Genomic DNA, 21,258 nt, shown 5'->3' with positions numbered 1-21,258 from the left:
GTCCCAGGATCTCTTGGTTGGATGGTTCCCACTTGACTCCATGCTGGTTGAGTCCAGGCAACCCCAGGGTGGTTGCACCTCTTGGTCAAGTGGTCCCAGTTGCCCCTGTCCCATCCCAGTTGGGTCCCAGCACCCCCAGGGTGGTAGGACCCCTTGGCTGGGTGGTCCCAGTTGAGCCTGTCCCACCCCGTTTGAGCCCCAACACCCCTAGGGGGTGGCAGAATCCCCATTCCCACCACCCCCAGAACCAGGACTGATCCCTGCAAGCCCCTCCCTAAGGCCACCAGGGTCCCCTGAGGGGTGGAAGGAGCAATGCTGGGACCAGACTTGTCCAAAAAACACAAAAAGCCCTTTTTAATCACTGGGCTTGGACAGGAACCAGCTGGAGAAGGTTAAAAAGTGGCTGAGTGAGACCAGAGCAGGGCAGGACCATGGTCACCACCGTGGCGACCATGAAGATCAAAGGGCACCCAAGGTGGACCCCAGCAGCAGGACCATGGGCATCACAGGAACCAACATGGGCACCTTGGGCAGGATCATGGACACCTGGGGTGGGACCACGGGCAGGGGGTGGAGCAGAAGCTCCAGGGCAGGGCCAAGAGCCTCCCACCACTGAGGAGCACGACAGGGGCAAGGCCAATCCCTTAAAGTGCCTGAACGCCAAGGAGGCCACTTAAAGCTCAGGGGACAACCAGAGACCTTGGTGGGGACCTCCTGGTGTCCCTCATGCCCCCAGGGGCCTGGTGGAGGCCACGTCTGCATGGGGTCCCACCAGTACCTCCTGAGGTGGGGGTGGGGGGCAGGGGATATTGCATTGATCCGACATTCGATTCCCGGCAGCGCTGGGGGTGCTGGCGGCAGCTGGGCCACCCACAGGTCACCAGGAGCGGGGGGAGCTGGCGGTGGCCACCCCAGGGCCACCTTCATTGGGTGCCTTCATAGTTGAGGACGTAGTAGTCGTGGACGTACATGAGGACGGCGATGGGCTGGCCGATGATCAGCGAGATCCAGACCGCCGCGTTGCCGTAGTTGCCCCGCAGGAAGCGCGACACCAGCCAGGCCAGCGGGATCTGCAGGGGGCACAAGGGGACGTGGGGATGCCACAGCCACCGGGGAGCCGCCGCAGCCAACAAACCCAAACCATGGAGCCACCAAAGTCAATCGTGGAGGCATCAAAGTGAGTCACTGAGACACCAAACCCAAGCACAGAGGCAAGCAAAGCCAACCACGGAGGCACCAAACGCCACGGTGGAAATACCACCAAGCCAACCATGGAGTCAAACTGAGTTGTGGAGACATCAAACCCAACCCACAGAGCCACTGACCCCACCCCAAGGCCTCTCCCAGTGTCCCCAGTTGCCATTTCAGCCCATCCCAGCGCTGCCAGTACCTGTGCTGCCATCCCCATGAAGGCCCAGAGCCGGAACATCTTCAGGGGAACACTCACCAGGTACTGGGGGGGGGACACAGAGTCAGGGAGGGCTCAAACTGGGACTGGGAGGGTTAAGCAGGGTTGGGGGAGGGTCGAACTGGGAACTGGGAGAGATCAGGAAGGGACTGGCTGGGTCAAACTGGGACTGGGGAGCTATGGAACTGGGACTGGAAGTCAAAGTGGGATTCAGAGGTCAGAAAAGGGACTGGAATGTCCAGGGTGGGGTGAGGGAGTCAAGGTGAGGCAGTGGAGGAGTCAAACTGGGACCAGGGGGCTGTGAAACTGGGACTTGGTAGGGGTCAAACTGGGACTTGGTAGGGAGTGAAACTGGGACTGTGGGAGTGGCACTGGTGCCACTGGGAGGCACTGACCTCATGGAAGAAGGCGGAGGTGAGGAACACTGCTATCTGGGCTAGCCACTTGTTGGCCCCCCACTTCAGCAGGGGTTTGTAGAAGTGCCTGAGGAGAAGACCCCCAACCCCAGTGAGGACCTGTGGTGCTGGTGAGGGGACACCACACAAAGTCCCTCTGGTCACCCCCCAAAACCCACCTGAGACACCATTTATGGACGGGGATGTTCCAGTTCTGCCAGAAGTAGGTGACTGACTCTGAGTTCCTGAGGGACAGAAGATGGAGAGACGGTTCTGGGGGTGCTTCTTGCATCTCCAAAGCACCAGGGAACCCCTCTCAAAATGTCCCAAATTCCACCAAGGTTTGAAGGTTGGAAGGCACCTCCAGGAGATTTTCTCACCCAACCCCATTCCTGCTCCAGCAGGGACATCGAGAAGTAGTTTCTCCTTGGGGTACTCAAGGTCACAGCCACCAGCACAGGGCATGGGGTGGACCTTTGAGGGCCACAACTTGAAGCCAGAGGGCACAGCTTGACCAGGAGCAGCTCTGCAGCCCAGACTTTCCCAGCAGAACATCATCAGATGGAGCTGGACCTTCCAGCCAAACACCCCAACAGCTCCAGAGGCTGCTTGAGTCCTGCCTCTGGCCCCCTACCCATGGAGCTCTGAGAACCCTCCTGAGAGCCAGGACCTGAACTGATCTACAACTGACCCTTGAGGAGCACCACAGGCTCCAGGCCTCTCCCAACTGTCCTCTTCCCTCTGAGCTCCATCCTTCAGCCACCCCCACTCTGCAGTGTGACCCTGGGGACGCAGCAGAGGGGACAGGGGCCACCAGGGCCACTCACCACCAGTCTCTGTAGAACTCCCTGTCCCCAAACTGCATCACCTCGGCCACCACGTTGAGGCAGGAGTGGAAGAACCAGTAGAAGAAGATGAGCCAGATGAGGTGGTTGGGCACCTGGGGACACCAGGAGGGGGATGTGGAGCTTGGGAGGGGCATGGTGGGAGTCACCGCCCCAGAGGGGTCAGGGGACAGAGGGAGGGGGACACGAGGGAGGGAGGGGGCAGGGACTCACTGCCAGCTTCAGGAGCCGCTCCATGATCCGGGAGTAATCCATGTCCTGGGAAGGGGAGGCAGGGTCAGCTGGGAGACTTCCCCCCCAAACCCCAGACACCACTGCCTCCAAATCCCTATGGATTCCTAAACCCTTGGGACCCCTCCAAATCCCTATGGATCTCTAAATCCTTCCAAGCCCCCAGCTCCCAAATCCTTATGGACCCCCAAACCCCAGAGACACTCCTCCCCTCCAAATCCCTATGGATCCCCAAACCCCAGAGACACTCCTCCCCTCCAAATCCCTATGGATCCCCAAACCCCAGAGACACTCCTCCCCTCCAAATCCCTATGGATCCCCAAACCCCAGAGACACTCCTCCCCTCCAAATCCCTATGGATCCCCAAACCCCAGAGACACTCCTCCCCTCCAAATCTCAAATCCCTATGGATCCTTAAACCCAGAGACATACCCCCCAAACCCCTGTGGTTCTCTGAATCCCTGGAACCCTCCCCCCACATCTCTGCAGATCCCCAAGCCCCAGAGCCCCCCAAACCCTCTGGACCCCTACATTTCTGAAGTCACCTCCCCCGAAATCCTGGGACCCTCCCAAATCCCAGGACTCACCCGGAAGGGTTTCATGGAATTCTGGATTGTAGGCACCATCCACTGCAACACAAACAGCAGCTGGAGACACCCCCCAAATTGGAGAGACCTCCCCTGTCCCTCCCATCCCAACACTTCCAGTACCCCCTCCCAGTGCCTCCCAGTACCTGCTGGATCAGCCCCACCAGCAGCTGGATCAGGAAGAGCTGGGGAGAAACAGCAGTAGTCAGGGCAGGGGGATAAGGACATCTCCCCCATTTTAGAGACCCCCCCCACAATCATCATCTCCCCCTCCATTGTAGGGACTTCATTTTAAGGACACACACCCCCCCCAGTTAATATCAGCGACCCCCCCTCACTTTAAAGACCAGCTCCATCCCAAACCTCCAACTGCCCCACCCTCAATCCCCCAACACCTATTTCAAGGTCACCCCCACCCCATTCTAAGGACCCCTCTCTCCATTTTAAGAACCCCCTAATTGTAGGGACCCCCCCTCAAATAACTTCCATGCTCCCCCCCCAATTACATCAGTGCCCCCCCTCATTTTAAATTCACTCCTCTCATCCCAAGCCCCCAACTCCTCCCATCTTTATCTTCCCCTAAACACCCCCAAATCCCCTCAAACCCCACCCACACTCCCTAGACACCCCCAAACCCCCTTCCCAACCCCCCCCCCGGTTTAACCCCTCGCTGACCATCTCCAGGAGCCTCCTGAGCAGGAACCTCTTGCGGACGCGTGGGGAGCGAGGGAAGTTGAGCTCATAGCAGAGGGTAGGGGCAAAGAGGAAGTAGTAAAGGTCTGGAAGGGAAACAAAAGGGGGGGAGGGGGATCACAAAACCATCACTCAGGAGACCCCCCCCCAACTCTAACCCATTTTGGGCCCCCCACCCCAGCCACCCCAAAACCTCCCTGCTTGTTGGGAGGGTGTGGGACTCACTCCTGTAGGTGAGGTTGGCTGGGTAGGTGACCACCTTCAGCCCCACAGCCCCGTTGGCTTTCTTGGCTCCTGCTGGACAAAAGAGGGGACACACACACAAAATGAGAGCCCCTCCCCCAAAAACAAACCTCTAGGGGACCGTGCCCCTCCCCACAAAAACTCCTACCCGTTTCTGGGGCGGGGCTGTGTGCCCTCCTCCTCCTCTCCCTGCACCATTTATTGACGTCCCTGAAGGAGAAGAGCTTGAGGAAGATGATGGTGTAGACAGCCAAGGCGAAGACAGCTCCAACTGGAGGGGGAGGACACACAGAGGATAAAAAGGTGAGGGAGGGTTTGGAAGAGGTTACATTTGGAGGGCCCCCCCTTCATTTTGAGGTGCTGTGGCCCCTTCTGTAGGTGTCCCCAACTCACCTGGGGTGATGGAGGTGACGATGAAGACGATGCCGGCAGGGAAGCAGAGGATGGCCAAGAGGTTGAGGGTGTGGAGAGCAGCCCCCAGCCCCTCTGAAAGGGAGCCCTGGTGGGGGGGGGAAGTTCAGTTAAAGAGGAACACCTGAAAATATTGGGGGGGGTCGCCCAGCAGCCCCCCCAGCTCCAATTGGAGGGGTGGTCTCACCTCTGCCAAGCGTCTCTCCAGGGCCAAGGCCACCACGACAAAGACATTGGCCACTGGGGTGAGGAAGAGGATGGAAAAGGAAAGGGGGGGGGAGGGGAGTTAGAAGTGAGAGGGGGAGGGAGGGTGGGGTGCCCTCCCCCCCAAAAAATGACCCTAAAGCTTGAAGGGAGGGTCCCCCCTCCATGGGGGGCACTCACCGAGGACCAAGCACAGGGAGGGCCAACTGTAGGGGTCTTTGAGGAACAGGGAGATGACCTGGATGGGGTCCACCAAGATCCCGTACCTGGGCAGGGGGCAGAAAATGGGGGACACCCCAGGACACCCCTGCTGGGGACAGTGACACCCCCAATGCCCCACCCCCAGGCCCAATATAGGGACAGTGACACCCCCAGTGTGCCTCTCCAGCCCCATACTAGTGACAAGGACACCCCCCAGTGTCCCACTCCATCCAGCCCCATACTGGTGACAAGGACACCCCCCAGTGTCCCACTCCATCCAGCCCCACACTGGTGACAAGGGCACCCCACAGTGTCCTGCTCCAGTCCCAACTGACACCCCCAAAGTCTTCCCCAACCCCAGAGCAGAGGCAGTGACACCCCCAGGACCCCCATACTGGAGACAATGCCACCCCCAGTGTGCCCCCAAAGCCCCAGGGACAGTGACACCCCCAAAGCTCCCTCCAGCCCCAGTTTGGTGACAATGACACCCCCAATTCCCCATTTCTGGGGACAGTGCCACCCCCCAGTGGCCTCCCCCAGCCTGTTTCCTGTGCCACAGGTGACACCTGGGGACACTGTCCTCGTCCCCCCACTCACTTGATGAGGTTCTCCAGGAAGAGCCTGGCATTGCTCAGGATCTGCCAGAGGGACAAGGGACACGGTTTGAGGGGGGGGCACCAACTGTCACCTCCTTGCTGTCCCCCCCCGATCCCCATCGGGCTTGGGGACAAGGCCAGGAGATGATCCTTGCGTCACCTCAGTGCCTCGAGGCTGTACAAGGGTGGTGGCATCTGGTGACTCATGGGGCAACCACAGGCCAGACGTGGCCACCCCAGGGCGTGGGGAGGGCACTGGCACCCTTCCTGGGGGTTGCCAGCACCCTGGGGGGCTCTGTCACCAACCCAAGGGTCCCTGTCACCACCCTGAGGGTCCCCGTCCTCATAGTGGGGGTTCTGTGGCTTCTTGAGGGGAGCTTTGTCCCCACCCCAGGGGCCTCTGTCCCCATCCTGCGTGGGTCTGTGATGCCCTGAGGGTTCCTGTCACCACACCAGGTGTCCCTGTCCCCACCCTTGGGTGGCTCTGTGGTGTCCTGAGGGTTACTGTCCCCATGCTGAGGGGGGAAGAAGCTATCGGTGACCTCTCTGTCCCCACCTAGGGGTGCTGTGACCTCCCAGGGGTGCCTGTCCCCACCCTGCTGTGTCTGTCCCCACCTAGGGGTGCCTGTCCCCACCCTGCTGTGTCTGTCCCCACCTAGGGGTGCTGTGACCTCCTAGGGGTGCCTGTCCCCACCCTGCTGTGTCTGTCCCCACCTAGGGGTGCTGTGACCTCCCAGGGGTGCCTGTCCCCACCCTGCTGTGTCTGTCCCCACCTAGGGGTGCCTGTCCCCACCCTGCTGTGTCTGTCCCCACCTAGGGGTGCTGTGGCCGCCCGGGGGTGCCTGTCCCACAGTGCCCCCAGACTCACCAGCATCACCACGCACCAGTTGAGGACCCCCCGGTAGTTGCTGTAGCCGCTGGAGGAGCTCAGCAGCGACTCCTGCACCTTGTGGCACCTGAGGGGGGGTCACAGACTGTTTTTTGGAGGGGTGGTCACAGAGCAGCAGAGCCCCCCCCGCCCCTCCCCAGTCACTCCAGGAGTCCATTTCGGGGACACAAGCTGGAAAAGCTAGGAGGAAACTGGGAATTCTGGGGGGCTTCAGGGGAAGTGGAGGCAGAGGGACACCCCCCCCAAACAAGACATCGGGGGCCATGATTTGCTCTCTCCCCCAGCCACAGTGGACAGGAGGGTGCTGGGAGGGAGGTGGAACACAGGGGACCCACATCTGGGGACACCCCCCCAGGACAGGGCAAGCAGGATGCTGGGGGGTGGGGTGCAAGGTACACGCCAGGGTGGCAAGGTGCAGGCAGGGTGTGGGCAGGGCTGGAGGGGGGACAAGGTCCAGAGTCCCCCCCCGAGATAAGATAAAGGGGTGCGGGGCGGGGGGGCAGGAATCGATCTTGCTTCCCCCCCAAAAAGTGGGGGTAGGGAGCTCGTGGGGGGCCCTAAATTCGGCGGAGGACACTCAGGAACTGCCCTCCCAGAGGAGAAAGGATCCGGGACCAGCCCCCGGGGAGTCCCGGTTAAAGTGGGGGGCACCAAGGGAGCTGCCCCCGCCCAGAGGCACCCCTCAGGAACCTCGCGTCGGGGCGGCAGGGACCCCGCGCAGGGACCCCGCGGATGGGGAGGGGAGCCCTGGGACCCCACGTTAGGGCGGGGGGCGGCACCCAGGGACCGCCCCAGGGACGGAAGGGAGCCGGGGATCCCCCAGGACCCCCAATCAGGGGGGGAGGGGACACTCGGCGACCCAGGTCGTGCCCCCACCCCGCCCCAGTGGGGCCCCGCCCGGTGTCGCAAGAGGAACGGGGAGCGGCGGGTCCGGGACGGGGCGGGGACGGGAACGGGGACGAAGGTCCTGGGGACACCGGGGTGGGGGAAGGGAACAATAGCAGGGGTGGGGGTGCACCGGGGCACGGCGGGGGTCTCCGGGAGCTCCGGGTGATGGCAGGGCTTGGCGGAGCACCGGGAACGGGGGCGGGACGGGAGTAGCGGGAAGCACAGGACCACCGGGAACGGGGGCGCAGAGGGACCACCAGGACCGAGAAGCCCAGGAGTACAGGGCGGGGGCCACCGGGACCGCTGGGACAGGAGCACCGGGAAAGGGAGGCGGAGGGGGGCACCGGGACCGCTGGGACAGGGAGAGGAGCACCGGGAAAGGGAGGCGGAGGGGGGCACCGGGACCACCGCGAACAGAGGAAGGGCAGAGCGCCAGGACTACCGGGGTGCAGGAGCCCAGGAACGCCGGGGGTGAGCGGGACACTGGGACCACGGGGCCAGGGGTCAACGGGGGGTCAACGTGAGCCCAGGACTAACGGAGACAAGGGCGGGCCACCGGGACCCTAGGGACACGTGGGACAACAGGACCACCGCGGCGAAGCAGGGCAGGAGTAACCGAGGCCCTCGGGACAGGCGGCCACCGGGACCGCCAGCGGCAAGGAAGGGCTCCGGCACCACCGAGGGGGTGACCAGGACCCTTGCGTCCACCGTGAACAAGGCGGGAGGAGCGGCGGGAGCCTCGGAGCACCGGGAGCCTCGGAGCACCGGGAACCAGACACGCAGGAGCACGGAGAGGGGGACACCGCGGGAACACCGCGGTCGGGGGAGAGTCGCCGGTAGCCCAGGACCACCGGGGGCAAGGGGAGGTCACCGGGACCTTAGGGAAATGGGGAGGACGGGAACCAGGAACTCCGCACCGCCGGGGTGCGGGGAGCCGCGGGGCGGTGGGGGGGTCACCGTTTCTCATTCTGCCGTGCCGGTGCCGTTACCTGAAGTCCCCATCGGGCTCCTCTCCGCTGTCTCCCTGCCCAGCCCCGGGGCTCTGCCGCGTTCCCCCCGCTCCCCGCCGCTTCCTTGTCCCCACCGGCGCCGTTCCCGCCGCTGCAGCAGCAGCAGCAGCAGCTCCGCGTTCGCCCATTGCTGGGCCTCGGCCCGTCCCGGCCACCGTAGAGTCGCCCCCCGCGCGCCCCGCCGGCCCCTTTGTAACCTTGGCAACAGCCCCGCCCCCTCCGCCGCCCCGATTGGCCAATGGGAAGAGACGACTACAACTCCCAAGATGCCTTGGGGCGCCCCAGTCCGCCGCTCTGCGGCCTGCTGATGGGCGTGGCAAGGGACCAATGGGGTGAGCAGAGTGGGCAGAGCAGGCGGCCAATGGGGATGGGGGGCGGGACAGGGCGGGGCGATGGGAGGCGCGGGGGAGATGGGGGGGCAGAGGGACAGAGAAGGGATGTGGGGGGCACAGGGGCACTGGGGGCACAGTGGGGCGGAGAGGGGCGAGAGGGGACGAGGAGGGTACAGAGGAGCTGCAGGGGACATAGTGAGGTGTGGAGGGGATATAGTGGGGTACAGAGGGGACAGAAGTGGGAGCCGATGGGGTACAGAGAGGGCACAGGGGGCACAGAGAGGGCACAGGGGTGTATAGAGGGCACAAAGGAGGGATATAGGGGGCACAGAGAGGGCATAGGGGTTATAGAGGGCACATAGGAGGGATATAGGGGGCACAGAGAGGGCATAGGGGTTATAGAGGGCACATAGGAGGGATATAGGGGGCACAGAGAGGGCATAGGGGTTATAGAGGGCACATAGGAGGGATATAGGTGGCACAGAGAGGGCACAGGGGTGTATAGAGGGCACGTAGGAGGGATATAGGGGGCACAGAGAAAGCCCAGGGGTGTATAGAGGGCACGTAGGAGGGATATAGGTGGCACAGAGAGAGCCCAGGGGTGTATAGAGGACACGTAGGAGGGATATAGGTGGCACAGAGAGGGCACAGGGGTGTGTAGAGGGCACATAGGAGGGATGTATTTGTTACAGAGGGGGTAGAGCAGTACAGAGGGTGTAGAGGGGATATGGGGAGTAAAGGGGTTAAAGAGGAGCTGCAGGGGGTATAGAAGGGGTCTCAGGGGGTACCGAGAGGGTCTAGGGGTGATGCAGGGAGTATAGGGGAGGTATAGAGAGGTATAGAAGTGGCATGGGGAGCACAGAGGGGGAGCAAAGGGGATATAAAGGAGTCCAGAGGGGGTGTCGAGGGAAAGTAGGGGAGACATAGGGGTGCATGGAGGAGAGGATAGAGGGGGGTCAGGGGAGTGTATGAGGGGGTGTAGGGGTGGCACATAGGGGCATGGGGCACGTGAGGAGGGCTGGGAGGGCTGCAGGGAGGTGGAGGTAGGATGTGGGTAGGGAGCGTGCCCGGCCCGGGTGGCAGTGTGCTGCTGGAGCCGGGGAGCACCCAGCACCGGGAGGACACCGGCAGGGACGCGCAGGGCTGGGGGGCACTGGCTTGGGTGTCAGGGTTGGGGGGCCACCAGCCTGCCCTGGCTGCTGGTGTGAGGGTCCCACCGCCCCCTTCCCTCAGTCCCCCTCCCTGCTGTGGATGCCGGCGGGGTCGGTGCCACCACCGCCACCACTGGATCTGCACCCTAGGGCTGGGCAGGGTCAATAAAGGCTCTTTCCAAAGCGTCTTTGTCCAGCCCTGGGCAGGCCCCGCCCAGGACATGGCCACCCCCGCACCTAGGAGAGGACTTTATTGAGCATCTGGAGTCCATCACCCCCCGGCACAGCTCACTTGTGCGTCACCACCCGCCGAACCTTGGCGACTGAGCACAACGAGGTCCTGCCTCATCACCACGGCCCCCGCGCCAGGGGGACCCTGGGGGGTGGCAGTGGGGTGAGGAGACTTGCTGTGGGCCTCCCGGTCAGTCGAGGGCACGCAGGGTGAGCAGGTGAGGCTTCTCCGGCATCAGGATGAAGCGGAACACGGTGGGAATGTCCTCGGCGGACACGGCCTCCACCGTGAAGTTGCGCAGCACCTGCGGGAGCCAAGACTTGGGGCCAAGCCAACACGTTATTGGGTCAAACCAAGGTTAGGTCAAGCCAACACTGGGTCAAGACTAAGTTAGATGAAGCCAAGACATCATTAGGTCAAGCCAAGGTTGGGTCAAGCCAACACATCCTTGGATCATACCCAGGATGGATCAAGCCAAGGTAGGGTCAAGCCAAGTCACTGGGTCAAGCCAACACTGGGTGAAACCAAGGTTGGGTCAAGGTGATGTTGGGTCAAGCCAAGGTAGGGTCAAGAGATTGGCTCAAGTCAAGAAGCTGAAGCAAGCGAAGATGTTTCTGGGTGAAGCCAAGATTGGGTCCAACCAAGGCATCAGGTCAAGCCAACGCTGGTTGAAACCAAGGTTGAGTCAAGGTGATGTTGAGGCAACCCAAGACACTAGGTCAAGCCACGGTTGGGTCAGGCTGAGCTTGGCTCACCACCAGCTTTGGGTGACACCACAAATGTTGTTTGAACCCAACCCATCCACAGCCCTTCCCAGCTCCTCCCTTTCCCACGCTGGGGTTGTCCCACTGGTGGGTTGAGGTGGTGGTGGTCCCCTCACTCACGTGCCCAAGGAAGAGCATCATCTCCACCTCAGCCAGGCGCCGGCCAATGCACTGCCGGGCCCCAAAGCCGAAGGCCAAGGCCCTGAAGCTGGTGGTGGCCTCCTTCAGGAGCCACCGCTTGGGGTCATAGCGCTGGGGGTCGGAGAAGACCTCGGGGCTGCGGCCCAGGGCATATAAGGCTACCTGGCACAGGGTCTGTGGGGGCACAATGAGCACCAGTTGCAACCAGTAACCACCAGTTGCAACCAGTAACCACCAGTTGCCAACAGAAGCCCCCAGAAGCCATCAGTAACCACCAGTTGCCACCAGAAGCCACTCAGTAGCCACCAGCTGCCTCCCCAGTCCTGCTCCGCAGAGCTCCCACCCCCCAGGCCCTGCTGCTTCCCAGTCCCTCCCAGTCCCCAGGCTGCAGCTCCTCATGCCCCCCAGCACCCCTCAGTGCCACATAGCTCCCTTGCCCCCAGGCTGCAGCTCCTCATGCCCCCCAGCACCCCTCAGGGCCCAGTAGCTCCCTTGCCCCCAGGCTGCAGCTCCTCATGCCCCCCAGCACCCCTCAGTGCCCCATAGCTCCCTTACCCCCAGGCTGCAGCTCCTCATGCCCCCCAGCACCCCTCAGTGCCCCATAGCTCCCTTGCCCCCAGGCTGCAGCTCCTCATGCCCCCCAGCACCCCTCAGTGCCCCATAGCTCCCTTACCCCCAGGCTGCAGCTCCTCATGCCCCCCAGCACCCCTCAGTGCCCGGTAGCTCCCTTGCCCCCAGGCTGCAGCTCCTCATGCCCCCCAGCACCCCTCAGTGCCCCATAGCTCCCTTGCCCCCAGGCTGCAGCTCCTCATGCCCCCCAGCACCCCTCAGTGCCCAGTAGCTCCCTTGCCCCCAGGCTGCAGCTCCTCATGCCCCCCAGCACCCCTCAGTGCCCCATAGCTCCCTTGCCCCCAGGCTGCAGCTCCTCATGCCCCCCAGCACCCCTCAGTGCCCAGTAGCTCCCTTGCCCCCAGGCTGCAGCTCCTCATGCCCCCCAGCACCCCTCAGTGCCCAGTAGCTCCCTTGCCCCAAGGCTGCAGCTCCTCATGCCCCCCAGCACCCCTCAGTGCCCGGTAGCTCCCTTGCCCCCAGGCTCCAGTGCCGCCCGGTGCCCCCCGCTCCTCCCCGGCCCGGCCCGGCCCCTGCCGGTGCTCACCCCCGCTGGCACATGGTAGTTGTGCAGCACCACGTCGGTGGCCGGGTAGCGCTGGACGGTGATGCCCACCGGGTACAGCCTGGGGGCACCCCAGTATCGGCTCAGTGCCCCCCGGTCCTCCTCCCAGATGCTCCCAGTCCCTTCTCCCGGGGCTCCCAGTTGCCTTTAGTGCTTCCCAGTTACACCCCCAGCCCTCCCCGTAACCCCTGACCCTCCCAGTCCTCCCGGGACCCTTCCGCTCCCAGCCGCCCGTGCTCCCGGTACCCCCAGCACCCCCCGGGGTGCCCTCCCGGGGCTCCCGGTACCCCCAGCACCCCCCGGGGTGCCCTCCCGGGGCTCTCAGTCCCCGCTCCCGGTGCTCCCAGCTCCCCTTACTGCCTGCCCCCAGGCCCCCCCGAGCCCTCCCCGCACCCTCCCAGCGCTCCCATTGTCCCCTGGGCCTCCCAGATCCTCCCTGTCCCCCCTAACCCTTTCACCCTTGATCCCAGTATCCCACTCAGTGCCTGCCCAGTCCCTCCCAGTGCCCCCCACAGCGCCCTCCCAGCCCCTCCCAGTGCCCCCCAGCTCCCTCCCGCTGCCTCCCAGCCCCTCCCAGTGCCCCCCAGCTCCCTCCCGCTGCCTCCCAGCCCCTCCCAGTGCCCCCCAGCTCCCGCCCGCTGCCTCCCAGTGCCCCCCGGTGCCTGGCCGTGCCCCACCGCAGGGTCTCCTTGATGGCAGCTCTCAGCAGCGGTAACTCGCCGAGCAGCTCCGGGAGGGGCCGGGGCTGGGGGGGGGTTCCCGGGCCCCCCTCTCTGTGGGTGCCCCCCAGCAGCTCCTGGCGCAGCTCGCGCTGCACCCCCGGGTTCCGACCCAGCTCCAGCAGCGTGAAAAGCAGCGGCAGCGCCGTCTGGGGGCAGCACAATCAGGGACACCCCCCGGGGCCCCCCCACAGTGACCCCCACCCCGGAACACCCCCTGGAAGCCAAACTCGAGCCCCCCCCATGCCCCAGCGGGACCTTCTCTTTGTCCCTGCTTCTGGCCCTTTCCACCACCAGTTTTCCTCCCCCATTTCCACCCCTCCCACGACCCAACAGGACCCTCCCTGACACCCCCGATTTTTCCTCTTCCCCCTCCCTGCTTTTTGCCCCTCCCCACTTTACCTCCCCATTTTTACCCGTTCAAGACTCCCCACCCCCCCCCAGATTTGCCCCCATTTCATCTCCCTGATGACACCCCCAAGCTCCACTCCCCCGCACACCTCATTCCCCCTTCCTACATCCCAAGGGGTCCCTCCCTTTGAGCCTTTTTTGCTCCCCCCCCCTTTACCGGCCCATTTTTACTCCTCTAACCCCCCCCTCAGTTTGCCCCCCCCCAGCTGACTCACCGTGTCCACCCCCCCCGCGGTGAACTCCGTGACGTTGGCTTTGACCGAGCCCAGGGGCAGCTGCCCCTGCAGCAGCAGCTCCCCCAGCAGCCCTCCTGCTTGTGTCCCCCCCAAAGTCGCCCCCCCTTGACGATCCCAGAATCTATTAGAAGGGGGGTCCTGGGGTCTCTCGCCCCCCAGTTTTAGCCCTTCCCCCCCCTTCTGTGCCAGCTCCCGGCAGATTCTCTGGATGCTGTTGTCAGCTGGGGGGGGGCAAAGAAAAAAGAGGGGGTGTAAAGTTGGGGGGAGGAACGCCAAGACAGCCCCCTCCAGTAAATGTTGGGGTCCCCCCTCCCATATGGTTTGGGTCGGGAAGGGAAAGGGGGTAGAAAATGAGGAAGGGGTCCCTAAAAGTGCCCCCCCTCCAATATCTACTAGGGGAGGTGGAAGTAGGGGGGGGGGAGGGCAAGGAGGGGGTCTTCGGAGAGAGGTCTCATGGAGGGTGTGTTTGGGGGGGGAGGGCTTTGTCTGGAGTCTTGGGAAGGGGATCCAAGGGGATCTGGGAGCAGTCTTTGGGGAGGGGTCTCAAGGGGAGGTTCTTTGGGTGGGCGAATCTCGAAAGGGGTGGCCTTTGAGGGGGCGTTCCCGGGGGGGTGTCGTTGGGTGGGGGAGTCTTGGGAGGTGTCCCAAGGAGGGGAACTTTCTCCGGGGGTGTCCCAAAGGAAGGGTCTTTTGGAGGGGGGGGCTTGGGTAGGGGATTCCGAGTGGGAGATCTTTGGGAGGGGTCTTCGGTAAGGGAGGTCCTGGCGGGGGGTGAATCTTGCCTGGGGGTGTCCCAAAGGGGGGAACCTTTGAGAGGAGGTCCCAAGGGAGAAGTTTTTGGAGGGTGTGGGGGGGTCTTGGGGAGGGGGTCCCAAGTGGAAGTTCCTTGGGGGAGGGTGTCTTCTGGAATTGGGTGCCAAAAGGGGGTCTTTGGGGGGGGGGCACGACCCTGAGGTGAGGTTCCTAAGGGAGGAGTCTTTTGAAGGGGGGTCCCAAGGGAAGGAACTATTTTTTTCTGGGGGGGGGGGGGGTCCCAGAGAGTGTTTGGGGGCGGTCCCACAGCGTGAGAATCCCATCGAATTTGGGGGGCGGTCCCATATTCTATTTAAGGGGGGGGGGTCCCCACAGCTTGGATATACCCTCGGGAAGGGGGTTGGGCGGGGGGGTGTCGTATGCCTTAATGTGAGGGGCGGGAGGGGTTCCCCAATAACGGCCCCCCCGCTTACCGTGCTGGAAGATGACGTCCCAGGCTGCCAGGTGGTCCCTCCAGAGGGGGGGGTTAATGCGCCGTAAAAGGGGAGGGGGCACAAAAAGCAGGGGCAGGGTCGTGCTCAGCATCGTTTCCAGCGCTGCCAGGAACTTCTCGGCCCCCCCCGCCGTGAGACCCCCCCCAAGTAAGCCCAGGCGCTCCCCGTACAGGGCGTAGGTGCTGGCTGGGGGTCAAACGGGTGGAGGAGCAATTAGTACACACCCCCCCACGGTAGTTCAGCTTCATCTCATCACCCCACCCCCCCCAATAATCTTTTTTTCATGACATCCCCCCAAAAAATGAGTCGTGGGGTCCCTTGATGCCCCTCTCCAAAAACGGATCCTGGAGTCCCTTGTGTGCCTCCCCCCCCCCAAAATGGGTCCTGGGGGCAGTCCCACTGTGTGTCCCCCCAGATAGATCTGGGGGCAGTCCCACTGTGTGTGCCCCCAAATGGATCTGGGGGCAGTCCCACTGTGTGTGCCCCCCCAAATGGGTCCTGGGGCAGCCCCACTGTGTGTACCCCCCCCGGCTGGAGTCTTGAAGCTCCCAGTGTCCCCCTGCCTTGTCCCTGGGGGTCCCGAGTGGAGGTCTCGTTGTCACCCCCCCACACCTTGGTGTCCTAGGTGTGCCCTCCACAGTGGCTCCTACGGGTCTTGGGTGGGGGTCCCCATGCCCCTTCCGATGTCCTTCGAGGTCCTTCCTGCACGTCCCCGTGTCACCCCCAGAGCCCGCTGAGGTCCCGAGTGTCCCCATCACGTCCCCCGGGGTGCTGCACGTCCCCGTGTCACCCCCAGAGCCCCCAGGTGCTGGTCCTTTCCCATCCCGGGGTGCTCCCCGCTGGCCCCGTGACCACGGCCCCCGATGGCGCCCCCCGGGGGTCACCTTCCAGAGTGAAGCGGAAGATGAGAGGATGGAGGTCGAGGGTGAGGGCTCGGCCGGGGCTGAGGTCCAGGCGGCGCCGGAGCTCCCGGACGAAGTCCTGTGCCACCGCGTCCAGCAGCCAGGCGAAGTGGCGGCCGGCGGCGGGGCTCAGCAGCGCCGGGTTCAGCGCCAGGCGGTCGCTGCGCCAGGCGGAACCGTTCCTGCCACCGGGGACACCGCGGGGGCACCACAGTGAGCACACAGCCACCACAGAGCCACCACAGCGACCATGCGCTGACCAACGAGTGACCACAGAGCCACCACAGCGACCATGCACTGACCAACGAGTGACCACAGAGCCACCACAGCGACCATGCGCTGACCAACGAGTGACCACAGAGCCACCACAGCGACCATGCATTGACCAGGGAGTGACCACAGAGCCACCACAGCGACCATGCATTGACCAGGGAGTGACCACAGAGCCACCACAGCGACCATGCACTGACCAACGAGTGACCACAGAGCCACCACAGCGACCATGCGCTGACCAACGAGTGACCACAGAGCCACCACAGCGACCATGCGCTGACCAACGAGTGACCACAGAGCCACCACAGCGACCATGCATTGACCAACGAGTGACCACAGAGCCACCACAGCGACCATGCATTGACCAACGAGTGACCACAGAGCCACCACAGCGACCATGCATTGACCAACGAGTGACCACAGAGCCACCACAGCGACCATGCGCTGACCAACGAGTGACCACAGAGCCACCACAGCGACCATGCGCTGACCAACGAGTGACCACAGAGCCACCACAGCGACCATGCATTGACCAACGAGTGACCACAGAGCCACCACAGCGACCATGCATTGACCAACGAGTGACCACAGAGCCACCACAGCGACCATGCATTGACCAACGAGTGACCACAGAGCCACCACAGCGACCATGCATTGACCAACGAGTGACCACAGAGCCACCACAGCGACCATGCATTGACCAACGAGTGACCACAGAGCCACCACAGCGACCATGCGCTGACCAACGAGTGACCACAGAGCCACCACAGCGACCATGCGCTGACCAACGAGTGACCACAGAGCCACCACAGCGACCATGCATTGACCAACGAGTGACCACAGAGCCACCACAGTGACCATGCACTGACCAATGACCACAGTGACCATGTATTGGCCAGTGACCACAGAGCCACCACAGTGGCCACACAGTGACCATGCATTGACCATCCTGAGCTTACAGTAAGCATGCATTGGCCAGAGTGACCACCCAGTGACCACAGAGAGGTCGCAGTGACAGGAGAGTGACCACACGCAGCCCTACCTGTGCTGTGCCCCGACCTTGTGTCCCATGGTGCCCCAAACCCTCCTCCTCCACAGTGCCCCCACATCACGCGCAAGGTGGCCCCCAACGGTCTCCTCCCTGATGCCCCAGACCACACCCATGGTGTCCCTCAGTTCTATCCATGATGCCTCCCAACCTCTCCTCCGTGCCACCCTGGATCCTGCCCACGCTGCCTCCAACTGGCCCCTCTGCCATGTCCCCCTCTGCCTCCAACCCGCCCTGCCCCAGCCGATGCCCACTGTGCCCTGCCCCAGGCAGGCCATGGTGCTCACTCACAGCAGGAAGAGGCCCTTCTGGTGGTTCCTCAGCTGCCGGTGGGTGCTCCAGGCCTCGATGCCCATGCGGCGCGGGAAGGTGCCCTCTGCCCGGAAGAGCTGGGCCGCGTCCCGCGGCAGGAGGACGTTCACGCACTCGTAGGAGCCCACCCGGTCCCTGCCCGGGCAACCGGCAGTCAGCAACCGCCCGCCCAGCCCAGGGCTTCTGCCGCCATGGCGTCACCGAGGCGGGAGGGGGCCAACCTCATCCAGAGGTTCTCCCGCCATGGAGGCATCGGGCTGAGAGGGGGGCAACCCGCCCAGAGGTTCTGCCACCTCAGGATGGGATGGGGACACCCAACAAAGAGATTCAGCTACCATGAGGGGCATCAAGAAGGGATGAGGAGACTTGTCTGAGAGGTTCTGCCACCATGGGGCTGTCAGGATGGGATGGGGACAACCTAATCAAGAGGTTCTTCTACCAAAGGGGAGCATCCAGCCAAGAGGTTCTACCAACTTGGGACCACCAGGATGGGATAGGATCCACCGGGAGCACCCAACAAAAAGGTCCTGTCACCCTGGAGGGTGCTGGAACCACCTGAGCTGGCACATGTTGCATGAGGGCTACCCAATCACAGGATCTTGCCACCTTGAGGGACATGAAGGTGGGGTGGGGACCACTGAATGGAGAGGTTCTACCACCGTAAAGTAGCTCTCAGGCTGGGGTGGGGCCAGTGCAGGTGCTGTAACCTCCTGAGAGGGGACTTACTCTATGGGGACCACCCAAACAAGGGGTCCTGACACCATGGGGGGGAAAGTACTGGGACACCCCAAAATGGCCTGGGGTCAACTAGGAGCACTCAACCAAAGGGTCCTACCACCCCGAGGGGTACCAGAACCTCCTGAGGTGGGATCTACTCCATGGGGATCTCCCAAGCAAGGGGTTCTACCCCCCCCGAGACCCTCCCACATGTGTCCCCCAACCTGTAGATGGGCCCCAGCTTCCGGAAGGTCTTCTCCATGTGGTGGTGGAAGTGCTGGAAGCCTCCATCCCTCCAGAGCCGGTAGAGGTTGAGCCACCGGTTGGCTCCATCCCTTGGAATGGCCTCGTAGGGCTTCACCCCACCACTGAGGGACCTTCTGGTGGGGGGGGGTGGACACAGCACCCCCCTGAGCCCCCCAACTCTGCCCCACAACCAGCCCCACGCTCCCATGGCTGCCGTCTGCCTGCCCCACGCTTGGTGGGACCCTGTTTGGATGTGGCCAAGGCCAAGGCCAAGGGGATGTGGCCACCACACGTCAGCACTGGGGGGGGGGGGAGTCCAGGCACTTGAGGGGCACCTCTGGGGGGGGGCAGGGAGAGAAGATGTGGGTCTGGCTGTGGGGTGATCTAGGGCTGGCTATGGGGTGGTGTGGGACAGATGTGGGGCTGGATATGGGGTGGGTGTGGGGCTGGCTGTGGGGTGGGATCTGTGGAACTCAGCCCCACACATCCAACCCCACAGAACCCAGCCCCATAGATCCAGCCCTGCATACTTGGCCCCAGAGACCCCCACAGCCTCCCAGGACCCAGCCTCACACACCCAGCCCCACACATTGGGGTTGGAGGGGGCGGGGGGCGGGGTTGTGGAGCTTCAGCTCCACCCTGCTGCATGGGCAGTGTTAAAAATAGTTGGGGGTCAGGGGGGGGGTCAGGGCCAGAAGCTATTTCTGGGGTGGGCGACCCTGAGGGGGGGGCCTGCTCGTGCTGGGGGGGGGAACCTCATGAGGGGCGGGGGGGGGGAGTTAGGGAGGGAGACAGTGCAGGGCTGCTGTGGGTTGCTGTGGGGCTGGATGAGGGGCAGATGTGGGGAGATGCAAGGATGCATATGTGGGGGGTGAAGCAGGATGTGGGGCTGGATAGAGGATGGGAGTGGGGTGGGGCTGGATGTGGGGCAGACACAGGGCAGATGTGGGGCTGGATTTAGGGCTGGAGTGCAGCAGATATAGGGCAGGTGTTGGGAGATGTGGGGAGATCTGGGGTTGGATATGTGAGGTTGGGGCAGGATACGGGGCCAGAGTGGGGCAGATGTGTTTGGAGATGTGGGGTGGGAGTGGGTCTGAATATGGGGCAGAATGTGGGGATGGATATGGAAGATGTGAGGCTGGATGTGGGACTGGTGAGGGGCAGATGTGAGGCTGGATGTGGGACTGGTGTGGGGCAGATGTAGGACTGGTGTGGGGCAGATGTGAGGCTGGATGTGGGACTGGTGTGGAGCAGATGTGAGGCTGGATGTGGGACTGGTGTGGGGCAGATGGAGCACTGGTGTGGGGCAGATGTGAGGCTGGATGTAGGACTGGTGAGGGGCAGATGTGAGGCTGGATGTGTGACTGGTGTGGGGCAGATGGAGCACTGGTGTGGGGCAGATGTGAGGCTGGATGTGGGACTGGTGAGGGGCAGATGGAGCACTGGTGTGGAGCAGATGTGAGGCTGGATGTGGGACTGGTGAGGGGCAGATGGAGCACTGGTGTGGAGCAGATGTGAGGCTGGATGTGGGACTGGTGTGGGGCAGATGTGAGGCTGGATGTGGGACTGGTGAGGGGCAGATGGAGCACTGGTGTGGAGCAGATGTGAAGCTGGATGTGGGACTGACATGGGGCAGATGTGAGGCTGGATGTGGGACTGGTGTGGGGCAGATGTGAGGCTGGATGTGGGACTGGTGTGGGGCAGATGTGAGGCTGGATGTGGCACTGGTGTGGGGCAGATGTGAGGCTGGATGTGGGACTGGTGTGGGGCAGATGTGAGGCTGGATGTGGGACTGGTGTGGGACAGATGTGAGGCTGGATGTGGCACTGGTGTGGAGCAGATGTGAGGCTGGATGTGGGACTGGTGTGGGGCAGATGTGAGGCTGGATGTGGGACTGGTGTGGGGCAGATGTGAGGCTGGATGTGGCACTGGTGTGGGGCAGATGTGAGGCTGGATGTGGGACTGGTGTGGGGCAGATGTGAGGCTGGATGTGGCACTGGTGTGGGGCAGATGTGAGGCTGGATGTGGGACTGGTGTGGGGCAGATGTGAGGCTGGATGTGGGACTGGTGTGGGGCAGATGTGAGGCTGGATGTGGCACTGGTGTGGGACAGATGTGAGGCTGGATGTGGGACTGGTGTGGAGCAGATGTGAGGCTGGATGTGGGACTGGTGTGGGGCAGATGTGAGGCTGGATGTGGCACTGGTGTGGGGCAGATGTGAGGCTGGATGTGGGACTGGTGTGGGACAGATGTGAGGCTGGATGTGGGACTGGTGTGGGGCAGATGTGAGGCTGGATGTGGGACTGGTGTGGAGCAGATGTGAGGCTGGATGTGGCACTGGTGTGGGGCAGATGTGAGGCTGGATGTGGGACTGGTGTGGGACAGATGTGAGGCTGGATGTGGCACTGGTGTGGGGCAGATGTGAGGCTGGATGTGGGACTGGTGTGGGGCAGATGTGAGGCTGGATGTGGGACTGGTGTGGGGCAGCAGCAGCATGGGGCTGGGGGCTCCCAAGATGTCCATGGGGTGAGGTCCATGCGGCTGAGTGTCCTGTAGGCGGCTCTGAGTCACTGTAGGTGACCATGGAGGGTCCTGCCCCTGCTACCATCCCCTCCCTCTGCCCCACCCCCATCCCCTGCCCCCCCCTCCCCCAGTGTCCCCTCCCTTGTCCCCCATGTCTGCAGTGTCCCCATCACCTAATGTCCCCATCGTGTTCCCATACCTGTCAGGATATGCCCATGGCCCCAATGTCC

General features: G+C 63.3%; 2 protein-coding genes across 5 annotated transcripts; both read right to left on the bottom strand.

Moving 5' to 3' along the window:
* Positions 1-327: 327 nt before the first annotated feature.
* On the bottom strand, positions 328-8,747 carry DGAT1 (diacylglycerol O-acyltransferase 1). 4 transcript variants are annotated; one of them, XM_064154474.1, is made up of 17 exons: positions 8,581-8,747; positions 6,683-6,770; positions 5,816-5,856; positions 5,198-5,283; positions 5,001-5,053; positions 4,796-4,901; positions 4,551-4,673; positions 4,385-4,456; positions 4,142-4,245; positions 3,613-3,651; positions 3,467-3,508; positions 2,862-2,906; positions 2,631-2,743; positions 1,983-2,048; positions 1,804-1,891; positions 1,391-1,453; positions 328-1,070 (listed from the first exon to the last, which is right to left on the bottom strand). In XM_064154474.1, exons 1-17 carry the CDS (start codon positions 8,727-8,729, stop codon positions 924-926), a joined length of 1,425 nt encoding a protein of 474 aa, XP_064010544.1. In that variant the 5' UTR covers positions 8,730-8,747; the 3' UTR covers positions 328-923. The 4 variants fall into 4 exon arrangements, with proteins under 4 accessions (XP_064010544.1, XP_064010545.1, XP_064010546.1 ...); XM_064154475.1 differs by having other exon boundaries at positions 4,385-4,453; XM_064154476.1 differs by lacking the exon at positions 1,391-1,453.
* A 1,523-nt stretch (positions 8,748-10,270) lies between these two features.
* Positions 10,271-18,714, bottom strand: LOC135181278 (cytochrome P450 11B, mitochondrial-like). The gene is made up of 9 exons (XM_064154307.1): positions 18,485-18,714; positions 17,523-17,678; positions 15,893-16,092; positions 14,988-15,194; positions 13,741-13,982; positions 13,073-13,263; positions 12,378-12,456; positions 11,201-11,395; positions 10,271-10,620 (listed from the first exon to the last, which is right to left on the bottom strand). Exons 1-9 carry the CDS (start codon positions 18,712-18,714, stop codon positions 10,507-10,509), a joined length of 1,614 nt encoding a protein of 537 aa, XP_064010377.1. The 3' UTR covers positions 10,271-10,506.
* Between the last annotated feature and the right edge of the window lie 2,544 nt (positions 18,715-21,258).

This window comes from Pogoniulus pusillus, chromosome 14 (assembly GCF_015220805.1).
Source record: "Pogoniulus pusillus isolate bPogPus1 chromosome 14, bPogPus1.pri, whole genome shotgun sequence".
In the NCBI taxonomy this organism is placed as follows: Eukaryota; Metazoa; Chordata; class Aves; order Piciformes; family Lybiidae; genus Pogoniulus; species Pogoniulus pusillus.
The sequence above is the reverse complement of the archived record's forward strand: the minus strand, read 5'-3'. Positions and strand labels throughout refer to the sequence as shown.